The sequence below is a fragment of the Siphateles boraxobius genome, unplaced genomic scaffold, assembly GCF_051911475.1.
Source record: "Siphateles boraxobius isolate OS27281-9 unplaced genomic scaffold, OSU_SipBor_1 5, whole genome shotgun sequence".
Lineage (NCBI taxonomy): Eukaryota > Metazoa > Chordata > Actinopteri > Cypriniformes > Leuciscidae > Siphateles > Siphateles boraxobius.
The window spans coordinates 32,790,561-32,807,191 of NW_027509141.1; the positions used below are offsets into that span (position 1 = coordinate 32,790,561).

The following is a 16,631-nucleotide window of genomic DNA, read 5'->3' on the forward strand; positions in this document are numbered from 1 at the left end:
CGATTTCAAACTGCAATTTCCTGCATGCGCCCTCAAAAAGCGCAGGGTGCTCGTGCATGATCAAATACGTATTGTCAATTTTCATTAAGTTTTGATTTACAATGTCTGCTGTATCTTATTTCAGTTCTTGTTCTTGCTTTTGACACACAGAACACATAAAAGAGTCTCTTCAAACCTTTCATACATCTCCTCGATGCTCAAGATATGTCTGCCGGCTACACATTCTGCTTTACCACGGTTTCATGAGAAAGATGGTCTATTATATTCAGTATCATCAGAAAGGCACCACAGCATCTTTTTACTAAAAAAAAAAATCCAATATCTCTGTATGCTGTAATACAGACAATATGACTGGCTTTTATAGGAGTGTGATTGTATGGCCTTTTTCAGCAGATGATATTTGAATTGCTCCATAAGGACAGGCTCATGACACTGGTCTGCCATCTAGTGGAGGAGTCTGACATCAGCTCACACTGAGCTTAACATCACATCTCTGCCACTTCACCTGCTGTAAAGAGACTATGTTTATATAGCAGTGTTCCTCAAATCCAGGTCTGGAGGCCCACTGCCCTGTACAGTTGAGCTCCAACCCGAATCAAAGACCCCTGAACAAGCTAGTCAAGGTCTTGAGAGCTACAGCCGCGTCTGATCAGGGTTTGAGCTGAGCGGCTCCAGGGCCAGATTTAAAGAACCCTGCTTTATACTAGAGAGCTGCACGCCTGAGATCTCATGGTCCCTCAAAAGTATTTCTGTAGTTTTTCTGTAGAATTAATTTGAAGAAATTTCTATAGCACTGCTGCTTGAGAAAAAAATCCTTCCACCCATCCATCTTATCATATCTGATTGTCTGTCTGTCTGGTGGTCTGTCTATCCATCGATTTATCCGATTGTCAATTTATCTCTATCCATCCGACTATTTATCTATCATCTATATATTTTTCTATATATTCTCACTATCTATCAATCCATCATCTAACCGGCTATCTTTTAATCTATCCAACCACCGAACTATCAATTTATTTATCCTTCCACCTAACTATCCATTATCTATCCATCCATTCATCTGACTATCCATTTATCCATACATCCAACCACTCGACTACCCATTTATCCATTCATACTTGACTTTCCATGCATCTCACTATCTCTCTATTCACCCACCAACCCAACTATCTCTATATAGAGATAGACATAGTATATATCTATACTATCCACTCACCCACCCATCCATCCGACTATCTATCTATCATCCATCCTTCCACCATGGATGGATAAAGAAAAAAAATGGATGGATGGATGGATGGATGGATGTTAGTGTAGACTAGAGGAGATATATACCATCTCAATAGAGATATAGGAGATAGTGAGATGGATGGATAGTCGAATGTGTGGGTGGATGGATTGATAAAGGGATTGATAAAGCCTCAGATGTATCATCCATCCATCTCACTATCTATCATCCATTCACCTGACTATCCACGTATCCATTCATCCATCCCACTATCCATCCCATTATCCATCCATCCAACCAACCATTTATCATCCATCCTTCAACCTGACTATCCATTTATCCATCCATCTCACTCTATCTATCCATCCATCCATCCGACTATCTATTCATCGATATGTTTACCCATCCATCCATCCATCCATCCACCCACCTTTCACAACACTGTAAAGTTTAAAATGATAATTGATGATAAACCTGTACCTCTGTGGCCTCTTCATAAATTATAGTTAATAGCTGATTTTGATAATTAAACAGGATTCATTTAAATCACTAGAGTACGTGTTAGTCTAGACTAGAGGATATTTTACCTGTTCTCCGTCTTTGAAAACGTTGAAGGTCTTTTGTAAGTCGTCTTTTGTTGTTTCAGTCTAACAGCTTGTTTTTTCTTTGTCCTCTTCTCCCTATTTCTCCTCCATATCATCCTCTGATTTTCCTAAACCCTTCGCCACCTTTCCCTCTCTCTCTTCTGATATCCATCTATACCACTCTCAACCTCTGCCTCATTCCTATCATTTGTACATCGGTCCCCTCTTTTTCGCTCTCTGAGGTCAGACATCTTGCTCGCAGGCTGGAAGCGAGAGCTGTTGATTGGGTTTAAGATGTGGAGCAGAGAGGGTTCAGTAGAGAGATGAGACAGAGATAGAAAGCCAGAGAACTCAAAGCCTGCCGATGCATGAAGGGAGTAGAGACATGTCTTTAGAGGACAGATAAAGAGAAATAAAGCAACACTCCCCGAGGAACATGTTATTGCTCAGTTGTTGCTTTTTCACAGCACAGGAGACTTAAAGGCTTAAATGCTAAAATAGCAGAGCACAAATGACACTTAACATTTAAGTCTCAACTTTGCCTCAGATGTTTCTCTTCAACTTAAAAAGGAATAAAATTATACAATATTCGTCATACAATAGAAAAAAATGATGTACATAACAGATATTTTTTGCTGTTGAGAGTATCTGATGGGAAATCTTTGAGTTTACATTGAAAATTTGACATGTACTCTAAAACGCTATAAGAAAAACTGGAGAAGGGACTTTTTTCTCTGAAGCAGGAGAAACGTCTCCATTAACTCTCCATTTAATCTCATTGCTAGGAGAAACACTTATATAAAAAGAAAAAAACAATGAAAATATGCATTTCTGAAAAAATTCCAGCAGAAAAAAAAGAGAGACAGAAAACAAGGCTTGAGGAAACGAGACGTGATCTAGGACATTAAACGTCTTTGCAGAGGAACCGCTTGCATTGGAATCTTTAAAGAGACGCATGCATAAAACATCACAAATTTATTGCACAAGTGCTTTTAGTGCTGCAAGGCATTAAAGAACACATGTATTACAACGGGAGGTGTAAATACATTACATGAAACGAGAAGAAAGCGTAAAGTGACAGGCGAAATGATGGAATGGGAGGATGAAGACAAACTAGCTGTAATGCAGTTTATTCCCACTGAGCAATATCTACTCAGAGTTGTTTTTAGTTGGGCGTACATCATTCACTCAGCGTAACCCCACACTCTTATGCAACAGATTCGATTTCAGGTTGTTAACGGAGCACCGTCGGCCCTCCCCGCTCCGCATCTGTCCTGTTCTGATGAGAATCGAACGCAAGCCGGAAAAAACTTTCTACAGAAGGAAATAAACGTCTCGGCATCTCCCGAGGCCCTTGCTTCGTTTTCCCACTGATAAAAGCGGGGGAAAAAACTGCAAACAAATGTTCCACTGAAAACAGCCATAATTATCTCGGCGTAAAGGCAATTCGCACACTGTTGGGGAGGTGTCTACGTGGACTATTTTGAGCTTCTATCAGCTTAATGAGAGGATTGCTGCCAACACAGACAAACTAATGCTAAACACACGGAATCTAAACCCTAAAGATAACTCTGCCAAGGACATGCGTGTTAAAAATAAGTGTCAGGTGAGCACAAATTGCAAAACAGCGATTTACAAAAATGTGTCACTTTTGCAGGTTACCATATGTGCATGCTAGTTATGTATTGCCATTTATGTGAAATATGTCATCCTACAAATAAGTGGAGAGACACCAAATTTAAAATTTTTCAAAAAAGGTTTGCTTCGGACACTGTAGACTCAAATTAGAGTAACCAGTATTATTTACATTGACGTAAATAAAATTAAGGCTGTGCACTGCAAAAAAACATAAAAAATGCTATTCTTTACGAGTGTTCATGTCTTATTTTCCAGGAAGGCTAAAATATAAACCAATTCTTAAAGGGTCAGTTCACCCAAAAATGAAAATTATGTCCTTATGTTGTTCCAAACCCTTAAGACTTTCGTTTATCTTCGGAACACAAATTAAAATCTTTTGAATGAAATCTGAGAGCTTTCTGTCCCCTCCATTGACAGCTATGCAACTACCCCTTTCTTTGAAGTTTCAAAAAGTTCATAAAGTGATCGTAAAACAAATCCATGTAAAGTGAGCAGTTTAGTCCAAAAATTTCGGAATTTTCTAAATTTTCTAATTTTCAGACGAGAAGGCCAGAGTTAGTAATTGGCAGTTCAAAACGGATTGGCTGGCATTACATATCTTTGGAAGTCAGAAGTCCGGGATGCACTGGTCCATCTGGAAAGTCGTGTTTACAAGGTGGCTTTATAACAACCAATTATTAAGAGAAAGGACTGGATTAGCCTACGTTTTCCAAGTTAGTGGCAGCAAAATTTTAAATATTTACACAATGTTTAAGTAATGTAACAACAAAACTAACATCGTTTGATCTCTTTAAATGTCAATCAGATTGTCACTTCTTGTCTAAGTGGGTGGTTCTTGCCCAGAAGAAGCGGATTCTATCTATTCTAGCGGATTCTTACTATTTCCGTCGGAAATAGTAAGTGTGGTTGCGTGAGACTGACTTATTTCATCTCCCACAGCCTCGCTTTCATAGTCATCCAATTAAATGCAGTGTCTTCTGACTAAAGTCAGAAAGTTGGACTAAAAAGTTGCTTGTATAAAGACTAAAGTTGCTTGTATAATCTTATGACATATGAATCAGAGCTATTAGAAATGCTAGTTTACAGCTAATGTTGTCAGCTGTTACTCATCATACGTTTGACATATGAGAAAAGGCAAATATGGATGAAATCCTTGGCAGAGATCTGCAAAATACTGTGCCAGTTTTTATTGTCTCAAGACGAGCCTCTTCTTTGAATGAAGATAGTCGTCTTCACAGGGACGCCTTTGCCTTTCATCTCTTTTGTTCTTTGACTTAAAAAAAAATATCAATTTGAAGTGTGGAACTTGCATAATTCAAAGGCCAGCTAATGCTTTTGTTGAGAGAGGCTAGTGTCTTTCATCCCTCAGCGTCTCAGAGCTGCCGTTGTGAAACCTGGAGCCGGCGCTGCTGAGCCGCAACCACACAGCACACACAGAGCTGAGAGAGACTTCTGCTCTCACTTGTGCAATCAGACAGATGAGAGACGCGCTTTTGGGAGAAGAAAGCAAGTGAAAGCGATAGCAATAGTTGTGTTGCATTTGAGTGGAGTTGGCAATGTGATCCAAAGTTGAGCCTTTCATATATGACATATTTTTTAACTGATTTGTTTACAAAGATGATGATAAGGGTACGCTAAGAAATAATACTGGAAAAAATTATAAAAAATGCTGAAAATAACCAAAGATTTGATTGATTATACTGTAGTATCTTATATTGTTAACACCCTAACAACAACTTACAAATCACAGTGTAAAAAATTCAGTTTTTCTATTATAATTCTAAAAATTAAGTGAAGCCAACAAGCTTTTTACTTGATTATTCATTTAAATAAATACTAGGCCTAATTAAATTACATATAAAATGTAATTAAATTATATGAATGAATAATTGTTTAAAAATGTGACTGCATATGATTTACAAAAGATTGCAATGGTTTACCAGTTGACGATATTGCTGTCATGTTAAATAACTTATACAACTTATGCATAGAGTTCATGCGACCTCTCATGTGATGCTATAGTTTCAGGCAAGACTTTGCCCTATAGAAAACACGAAATGAAAAACAAAAACAATGAACTATTTAAAACTATGGATATATTTACATTTCTCTCTCTTTGCCCTTAGGCCCATAATCGTTCAGTGAAATCAGAATTCCGTCATGCCTCCTGAAGGTCATGGGGATATTTATTCAAAGGCCAGATTTGTTATTTTTTTCAACTCCAAGAAAAAAGGGTGACCCAACTTAAAGCAATAGTTCACCCAAAAATTTAAATTCTGTCATTATTGAATCACCCTCATGTTGTTCCATAGTATTTTTTGGAGAACAAAATTACCATCCGTTCACAATTTGTTATCGACTAACTTGCAGTTAGTGAAGAGAACGTCAGATGCGGAGACGTCAAAGAAACGTGTGTGTACATTTAACATATATTCAAAAATGTTTATTTAATATGTTTATGTTTATAGGATATTCAAAAACAGTTTATCAAGTTATTATGCGCAGTACATGCGCAGTTGTGAAAAAAAGAACTCAATGTTGAATCACGCTGAATCACACACACCAGAGGAGCTCTCTAAGACGGCGTGCAATCCGAATTCAGTTCTCTTTGATTGGTCGAATACAGACACAGTTGTCAAAATACCCATCATGTAAAGCATCTCACATAAATACAGTCGGCGAAAGCCTGATTTGTGTCAGTATATTAGATCCAAGCATTCGGTCCTAAAGTGTCAGCAGGCTAAAATACTGTACCTTGCAAACAAACCTACTGGTTTGTTCTCGCACGTCAAGCAGGTTTGGTTGAGCTTCGGTTTATTTTCGCTTATCAATATTTAAATGTGACTAAATTAAATCTGTTTATCATATAAAGTGATGGAGTCTCTAGAAAATTTGGACTAAACCGCTGAATTCATATGGATTACCGTATTTTCCGCACAATAAGGCGCGCCGGTTTATAAGGCGCACCTTCAATGAATGACCTATTTTAGAACATTAACTGTATATAGGGCGCACCGGATTATAAGGCGCATAAGATACTGCAGTCAAATGTTTGACTGGGTTTGTGTTATGCATCCACAAGATGTGCCATTTAATGTGCTATTAGTGCTATTAGTAAGTAGTATTAATAAAGATGCGTTTATTAGTAAGCGTGAGCGCTCTGGGGCGGGCACGTAACTTACATTCGTAGCCTGACTCATATGAGTATTCATGTGCGGCGGCTCGCTGACAGCGATGGCACGCTGTTTCATTTATGACGCCCCGGTTACCTTGGCTTGAATGGGGAACGTTTTCTGAGAGTTTTATAGCGAGTGCCCGGCGTCGGAGGCGAGGCGTTTGTTAGTAAGCATGAGCGCGCTGGGGCGGGCACGTAACTTACATTCGCAGACTGACTCATGAGTATTCATGTGCGACAGCTCGCTGACAGCAACAGCTGGCTGTTTTGAATGAGACGACCCGGTTACTGTGAACGGGGAACGCTTTATGAACATTCTGTGACGCGTGAGCAGAGCCGGGGACAGTGTGTCTGTTCGTATGTCTGTTTGTAAGAGTGAGTGTTCGTGAGCGGGCACGTGACTTACACACATAACCTGATTTATACGAGGTTGAACTGGCCGTGTGACAGAGCGGGCATAAGATGGACACGAGCGCGAGTTCGCGGGCGAATTTAATAACGCAGAGCGTTATTAACCAATTGATCCAATTAACCAATTTATCCATATATAAGGCGCTCCGGATTATAAGGCGCACTGTCGTTTTTTGAGAAAATTAAAGGCTTTTAAGTGCGCCTTATAGTGCGGAAAATACGGTAGTTTTACGAACTAAGTGGTAGTGGTAGTTTACGAAGTGGTAGTTGCGTAGCTGTCAACGGTGGGACAGAAATCTCTCAGATTTCATTAAAAAGATATTCATTTGTGTTTATTGTGAAGATGAACGAAAGTCTTACGGGTTTGGAACGACACGAGGGTGAGTAATTAATGACAGAATTTATTTGGGTGAACTATCCCTTTAAGTGTATTTCTAGAATGTTGAGATCACCAGTCGCACTTACTGTGAAATCTCTTTTGTTTCGGCCTGCGACAATATATCATCTTCATGCAGTGTAACAGAGCAATGACATCACGGTCTGATAATGGAGCCTTTATTGCCACCAAGGTCATCAGAAAACCTGACTGAACGCTGTGTGCATGTGGCCCGCCGACCAAGAGCATCACTAATCAGAATTAACCCTCACTGAGATCTCCAATGAGATGAATTGAGAGGAATTTAAAGAACAGTCTGTTCCTTTGTCTTCGGCTCACCTCACAGTTGGGTTCAGATGGAATTTCCACCAGGAGAATAATCACTCTTATTTTCTGACCTTACGGAGTGATTATATTTCTTGTACCACAGAGCGCAGTCAATTCACCCATTCCCTCTAATCAACGAATAAATAACCTAGCTTATTGTTTTTAGTGGATGTTTACAGCTATCTTAGCTATCCCTTCCCTGATACAGTAAATGACAGTAGAATTATTAAAGTCAGTTAAAGGAATAGTTATTTTAAACAAAGTCAACAGGACATGTGTGGACCATTTCTGAGTGATAGTCTAAATTGCTATTTGGGTGAGCAAGTTATTGCATGTGTTGATTGTGAAGAAAATGTTTTTCTTTAGAATAGAGTGAACTGAGAATCACGCATAATAACATGTTTTAAGACAATAAAATAGGGTCAATTTGTATGTCAGTTTTCATGTTGGCTTTAAACGAAACTGAAAATCTTGACTTGCTCAAACTCATAATAAAGTTGATTCAGGCCAGTTAATGTTGAAATATAAAAGTTATTACTTTATGAACAAACATTAAGGTTTTCCCATCAAAAAGACACATGAACCACGACCTGAAGGGAACATTTTTGCAATTATATTAAAATGCCTTTTACTAGGGCTGCTAAAAAGTATGAACTATCAATCAGAGGATAGATTGCATGTAGTATATTGTGCACAACAGGTTTAGAGGCTTAAGAAATGATTTGCTTGTATGATTTGCCCTCATGATTTGCTTGTATATAGGGCTGTCACTGTAATACTTATGAGTTCTGACACATCACTGTGCTTCACCGACTGCCTTTCACAACTGTCTTAGCTTTGGGTATGTAAAATCTTTGAAGTGACTCCCATGAGCGCAGAATTGTGACGAATGTTGATCTAGTGTGGCGTGAAAGTCGCAGGAATTCTGATATTAGTGTTCAGACTGCGGTCGCATTGCAAAACATCTGACCAGGATCGGATTTAGTTCCACATATGGAAGTGGCCCAAATCAAAATTGAAAAGGTCATGAGAAAAACAGATCACATGTGAGCAAAAAAATCTGATTTGGGCCACATTTACCTGCAGTCTGAAGAACATAGCCTTTATTGTGCACAAACCTAGGTCTTTAACATAAGCATAATGAGCAGTAAAATTCTGAAGAAGAGCAGCAGGCGTCCCATCATGCACTTCTGCACAATGCACACACCATCACAAAGAAGAAACACTCCCAAACAACAATACAGCTAAATCGATCGAAAGCCACTGAAACAAGTTCTCTCACAGGAGAAAAGCTTGATGAAGAGTCTTGTTATCCAGTCAATGTGCTGACTCCATGCTTTCCCAGCACAGAACTCCATCAGACGTGTCCTCTCTCCCAGGGCGTCTCCTCTCACAGCATAAATCAAAGCAGCTCTTTAAAAAAAGCTGCAGATTGTTCTTGTGCAAACAAGGCGGGTCCTGCAGCCTTGCCACCGCATCACGCTCATGTTTGTTCATTAAATATTAACCCCGGCCGTTTGGTGCCCGTTCCCCCCTGAAATAGATTTTCATTTTCCAGAACGTTCGTTTGTCCCAGCTTGGATCTGAGTCCACTGTGAAGGGCATCGCTGATCTAATCAGATCTCAGCATGTTGCCTGTGGGGAGAAACCTCTATCCCTCTGCTGTTCAATCTCTTTCTCTTTCCTTCCCGACAAGGTCACTCAGCCGATTCAGTCTCTTTGACCGGATTTACACTGCAGGTCTTGCGATTCGTTGACTATATCCGATGTTGTTTGATGACCAGCTTACATCATCTTTTAAAAGTGACCCACATCCGATATCTGCATTTACACTTTAAGCTTGGCAGAACAACCTTAGATAGACTCTGTAAAAGCTATGGTACTGACCCAGAAAAGCTTAGGCCAAACTGCGGAATTTGAAATGAGAATACAAGCTTTTGCTTTCCGCAACATCTTTAAAGGTCAGAAAAACATAGATCTCTTAAGGCAGAGAAAAAAAAGAGGAGAGCTTATGTTGCAGCCTGGGCATTGTCATGTGATCACGGTCGGTGTACACCTGAGGCTACGTCTACATGAATCCGGATACATTTGAAAACGGCGTTTTTGTTTAAAAACACTTTCCGTCCACACTAGCGCTTTCAGGCGTTTTTCAAAGTTTCAGTGTAGATGAGAAACTTTTGGAAAACGCTCAATTCACCTTACTGCCCATGCGTAAAACATCACAAAAAATGCACTGAGAGGATACAGACGGAAAAATAAATAAAGTTATCGCGCAAATCTTCTGACAGGATCATTTTATTTAGCAAAATATCTCCGCATTCACTGATGCGTCAAGTCGCACTCAGTCGCCATATGTTTGGCTAAACGCAACTGCTCTCATGTTTTGCCACAGGACAGCAAATGAAAGTACATTTTTTGTCATCAGAGCAGGACTGTGATATGAGGAGTGTAACCAGTAACATATTTTAGCAACTGTGTGAAAGTGAATAGCACAACAGGCACAATACCAGTATAAACATGAATATCTATTGGTACAATATGCGTCACATGAGTAAACTTACGTCATGGTTTTTAAATACCTCCGTTTTGACAGTCCACACTACAATGCGAAAACGGTGTTTTCAAATTTATCCACTTTGGAGAGCGTTTTCATTCATAAAAACGCCATCTTAGTGTGGACGGAAGACCAAAATGGAGAAAAAAAGTGTGGACAAGGCCTGAGTTGACGTCATTCACCACTGTCGTTTTTTCAATGATGTACGACTCATCATTGTACCACCAATGTACCACCAATCATTATTACACATTCGGGTCTTCAGCGACCCGGATAAATATCTAACACAGATGGCTCTCTGCATCAGTATAAAGCTCTCTTGATATTTTAACAACAATAGCAAAAGAATAAAAATAAAGCATATTTTGTTACCTTCGAAATTTGAAGGGTACAATTTGAGCAGATGCTTTTTACCATCGTAACTGTCATCGTCAGAGCTCATTTCCCCAGTACATTCAGCATCTGGCTCATATTTTCATATTTGCGATCTCAACCATATTCTCATTCTTTAAATATTTTTAAAATATTTTTCATAACTATTTTGATTCACTGAAAGCTTCTTCATTGATCAAAAACATTGATTTCTTAAGGCGGAGAACCCTTGTTGAAGCTTGGGCATCGAAAAACGTCATTCTCCACCGTTGCTTTTTCAATGCGACTCGTTGACGTAAATTTCCGATCTGTCGCTTACAAGGCAGACGCAAATGCACGTATCCGATTCATATCAGATTTTTCTTTCATATGGAATGAGGCCTGAATCTGATCTGAGAATATCAGAATCCACATGCTTTTTCCTTCTTACATGTTTGTGGGTCATATCCGATCTGTCCCACATGGGAGGTAAAAAAAAAAAAAAATCGGAATTGGGTCACTTGAACCATGTAATGTGAATGCGGCCTTTGTCAGCAGAGTTTTCTAAGTTGGTCGGCTGAGTGACTCAGGACATTATAACACACCTCAAAATAATCAGTGCTGAAAAGTACATTTACATATATTTACATACAGTATCAGCTCAGTTTAAAAAACTAAAAACGATCCTGTCACTGATTGCAGATAAATTGCATATTCTCAAAGCTATCATCTTTAAAATCAATATTTTGATTCGCTGACAGCTTCTTCACCAGATCCACCATCAGGTGACAGTGACACTAATATTTAATTGCATACAGTCAATACCAGAATAAATGCAGTATAAATAACTAATCCACTGGAAGTTTAGCTTATGATATTTGTATATTCTTTTGTTTTATGCCTACGGTAGTTGTGACTTTTTACATACTATTACACACTATTACATACCTCGGGTCGCAAGCGACCCTATACACTTTTTACAAAACATTTATTAGAAAACATTCTTTAATACAAGTTTTGTTGCAATATTGTTTATAATGAAAAGATGAGAAATACTAAAGTCTGACTTTATAAAATGAATGAGAGGGAGCACAATATTATTGTTTTTACTGTATTTTTGATCAAATAAATGCATCCTTGGATGAGACTTCTTTCAAAAACATTTAAAAAAAAACTTAATTCCAAACTTTTGATCAGTAGTGTAAACAAAGATTGAAATAATGATATATTTAAATAATGATAATTTCAATAATTAAAAAAAAAAAATCCAGCATAGTTCATTTCAATATTGACAAAAAAGTTTTCCCAAAAGTTTCTTGGTTAACTAGGAGTTAAAATTGTATTCGATAAATGTAACCAAAAATACCGAAATGTACCAAAACTTATAATAAATGTAACAGATTCAATAAAACAAAGGGCAGATGAATTAGGTTGTCATGGTTTTAAATATGCTGTATCACACTATAATGCAGTTATGGTTTCTTCCTTTATCCATCGTCAGCAGCAGCTATGAAATCAAAGGACTAATTTATGTTGGTATTTCAGACCAATTAATCCAATAAGCATCATTAGAATCAGCTGAATACAACCTTCATAACCAACAAATGGTCACTGGTCCATTTTTTATGTCAAAAGAGCCTTTCTGTTTTAAACTTTTACAGAAACAGCTCACCATCAGGTCCTCACTGCTGCTTTTACAACCACAAACAAAGATCTTACATTTGAAATAAAGAAGAAAAAGCAACACTGAACTTCAGGATACAAAACGTACCAGCGGAACAACACAGTTATGAGGCAAACACAAGCTTTGATCATGTTGTTTGATGTGTCAGGAGTTTCCATCACAGAGGAGCATGAGATACTATCATCCTCTCAGTCCTGACAGCACAGAGGCGTTTGACGGCTTCAACAGGGCCAGAAATCTTAACGCCTCACTAACTTCACCTACCTGAAGCTATTATTGCCATCAAAGCTGATAAACAATCAGTCTTATGCAAGCTCTCAGTGTGTGTAAACAATCCCAGTTTCAAATATCACATCACTCTCATCCATTCAAAATGATAATGATAATAAAAAAACATGGCAGTACTTTCGTTTTTTTAAAGGTCGAATGTATAGTTTTATTTAAAAAATTTTTTTGCAGTTGTAAATATAATCTCTTAAATAACTAAAGAGAATGGATGCACTTACAGAAAAGTACTGCGACAGTATCCAGTGGGTGATTTGATATATATTTTTTAGAGGAAGAAAATTACATTTTAAAATTTTTGGAATAAAACTGTTTTGTTGCTAATCTCACACAATTAAGTACTGTAATTTTCACACTTCTTCATTATTTGCCATAATTACAGCTTGGTTAGAATTACTCAAAATAACAATATTCTGCTTACCTTGATGATAATATATATATATATATAATATTTGTAATAATATATAAAACACCATTTATATAATATTATGAAATTTTATTTAAAAATATATTTAATAAAAGTCTATAGTACAAAAAAGGCATATAATGCTTCTGTAAATGATGTTCCAAATTAGTTTACTAATATAAAATATAGTACTTCTATGAGTTGCATATATTATATTTTAATTTAACCTTAAATGTATCTAGAAAAGTTATCAATTGAGCTTCCGTTGAACTGCTGCTGGGTAACATAGGGCCAATACTTCATTTACATTGACATTTATTCATGTAGCAGAAGCTTTTATCCAAAGTGACTTGCAAATGAGGATAATACAAGCAGAACTGATTAATCCAAGAGAGAAAACAATATCAGAAGTGCGACCAGACCAAACTTCACAAGACAATAGTATATTCATACAGCAGAACTGGAAGTGCATTAAAACAGACAATAGAAAAGAGATTTAAGTGCAATTAAACAAAATGTTATAATTAAGGTCTTCATTATTTGCGCTTCACTTCCCATCAGTGTTGAGGGCTTATTTTGCGATAATGACCGTCTAACTGTACATGATTCCTCACTGAGAACTTTTCAGAAAGCCACCGTTTCATTAAAAATAATTGTGTTCAGAAGTACTGAAAGTACAGAAAAGCCTTTCATTTTTTGTGCTAGTAAATTTAGACATGTACGTCTTCTGTTAACATCTCTATCAATTATTGATTCACTCTAATATCGAAAATAAATGCTGCTGACACGCTTCAGTTTTAATGAAGAAAACGTGTAAAAGGTGCACAACCATTTCCCCCCTCAGCCTCCATTTCTGCTGTACCAATGCTTCTCTGAACCTCACTTCAGTGAAATTACTTTGACCAATTCAGGTGTAAAAAAACTAATTTGGATGCCTAATTTTTTGCTGAGTACTTGTTCTGCTGCTGTCTGGGTCACTGCCTCTGAAGTCTCCTGCTATATGTAGTGTGCTATGTGTACGACGGGTAAATACACACATACAGAAACACAAACCTCGTGTTGAAACGAGCTGAAAGTTGTTTGAACATCTGAACTGCTCGCCTGATGAAAAGGAGCTTTTACTGTGTTACCGCTGTGAGAAGCACAAGATCTAACAGGGGTTTTGTATAGTTGTAGCTGCTTTTTAACATCCCTTGGAGTTTTAAAACACAAAACTGCTTTTAAAGGAACATAACTAGAATTGAAGAAATAGTTTAAAAAAAACAACATAATTTACTCCTCATGCGGTTCAAAACCTGTGATTTTCTTTCATGGAATACAAAAAGAGATGTTTTGCAGTTCAACTAAAGCATGTGTCCATTGAGCTCAAAAAGCATCAGAAAAGTACTTTTTTTCTTTTTGTGCATTTCTAGACACAATATAAATATTAGATGAAAAAACTTCAACTTAAAAAAACTTGAACAAAAAGTAGACGTGTTAAACTGAAATTAGTTTAAGTACTAAAACTAACGCTGGAATACAAATAAAATATAGGAATATTAAAAAACTAATACAAATGGCAAAAGCACCTAAGAAATTACTCAAAATTAAAATGACAAATTCAAAGTAATAAGTGCTATAATAGTACTAAAATAAAACTAGTATGAAACATCCTGAAATGCCGTAAATGAGATTCGAGAGCTAGAGAGGAGGGAAATATATTCTGAAGTGAATGAACATTGACTTCATTTTCATTCTGCTCCTCACACAAACCTATCGCATGGCTTCAGAAAACTTAAAAAACAAGCCAAATCGACTATTTTATGATCATTTTATGGTGCTTTTTTGTCATTTTTAGAGCTTGACAGTCCATAACCTCCACTTTTTTTTGTATGGAAAAGAGCAGCTTGGACATTCAACAGAATGTCTCATTTTGTGTTTCACAAACGAAAAAAATGAATGCAATGAAAAATTGCAATGGTGATTTTAGACAGTTTTTGAACAAAATATCAAACATTTCTTGAAACAAGATACATTTATTTGAGAAGCAATGCTGCACAAGATATTAATACTTGTTTTCAGATAATATATTTTTATCCGTGTATTTTATTTGTCAGACTTGTTTTAAGTATAAAACTAATATAAAAATAAATAAATAAATCTGACACTGCAGTAAATAAACTTATATTCAAGATGAAATATAAGAAAACAAGCGCTAATTGTAAGTCATTATGCAGTGTTGCTTCAAGTAAATTATCTCGTTTTAAAGATTTTTAGAAAATTAAAGAGGAAAAACAAGACAATAACACTCATTTAAAACACTTAATAATGTCTAATTAGGTCTTTTAACAGTGTATTTCTCTATAAAACCTGAATCACTAACTGACTTAGTGAAAACCTGCATGTTTTCAAAGCTCTTCCCTAATTAGTCTATGCTGATGCGTTTGATATCTCTTTTCGAAGCGCACGTTAATGATAAGATGGTAAACCACAAAGCAGAATAGTTTGACAGCTTAGTACAGCGAACCGTTGTTTAACCTTTCACTAGACAGATCAGCTAATTAACAGCATCCACAAAACACACACACACACACACACACACACACACACACACACACACACACACACACACACACACACACACACACACACACACACACACACACACACACACACATACACACACACACACACTATTGGTCCACAGCCATATTGAACAAGCTCCGGTGTGAAAGAATCACAGTCTCTGCAGGCGGAGAGGGCTTGTGTGATGAAGCGCTCTGATTGGCCGTTGCTATAACAATAGGGGAGGAGAGACAGCCAAGTGGGGGTGGAGACCCAGCATGATTATAAAATCCTTCAGTGAGACACATTTGCTTCCTGTATGTTTTTATTTTTTTATTTATTTTCTGTTATGTTTCCCGCATCTCCTCCTGTCAGAAGGGTCTCTCATGAGCAGAAGTAGGAGGGATCACAGCGAGGGGACGCAAGATAAACGCCTGTGCCTGTGTCTACAGCATGTACCCATGCATGCGTGCAGCAGACTAAATAAGACACCTCCAGGGTTGGATTATCTGTGTGCCGGTGCGCTGACTGCCTTCAGACCTGGAGGCCGGCCTCCTCCTCCTCTTTCTCCTCCCTTTCACACTGAAGGAAGAGTAGAGTAGAGACGGTATACTGTTTGCCTCCTGCAGACTCCAGCCACTCCTGTGAGTATGCAACCGTGTCTGTGTTGTTACATGAACTGTCATGACTTTATGACGTGCTTGAGATGATTCTGACTGTGTCTGCACTTAAATGCACTGCTGATGTGGTTGTTGTTTAGATCTAGACTGAAACCTTCTGATTAAAACCGTGTTGGGGTCTACACCTAGCGCTCGATTAACGCCGTAAACGTGCTCTTTCCCTTCAGGTTTTGCTCATCTTAATAAACCCACATGCAGGCGTTATGCTGACGTGCACTGACGCAACATATGTGGCTTCAGGGGTCATGTGTGTTCAAAGCCTACACACACTCATGATTCACAGCTGCATGTACGGCCGGGACTATAGATTTGCAGAGAGAGTCCAGAGAACGGCGAGATGTGACATTGCAATGTTTACATAACACGCCTGCTTATTGTAGCCAAT

At 37.8% G+C, this 16,631-nt stretch overlaps 1 protein-coding gene across 2 annotated transcripts in view; it reads left to right on the forward strand.

Annotated features, from left to right (window-relative positions):
- The first annotated feature begins 3,352 nt into the window (after nt 1-3,352).
- The window catches only part of cdk18 (cyclin dependent kinase 18), an 81,339-nt gene continuing 68,060 nt past the window's right edge, over nt 3,353-16,631 (forward strand). Inside the window, exon 1 of one of the 2 annotated variants that reach the window (XM_077204012.1) lies at nt 3,353-3,421. In XM_077204012.1, the coding sequence (XP_077060127.1) occupies nt 3,398-3,421 (24 nt within the window). In that variant the 5' untranslated portion in view covers nt 3,353-3,397. Of the gene's footprint in view, nt 3,422-15,828; nt 16,211-16,631 lie in introns of those variants that run through there. The other variant, XM_077204013.1, reaches the window with a different exon arrangement.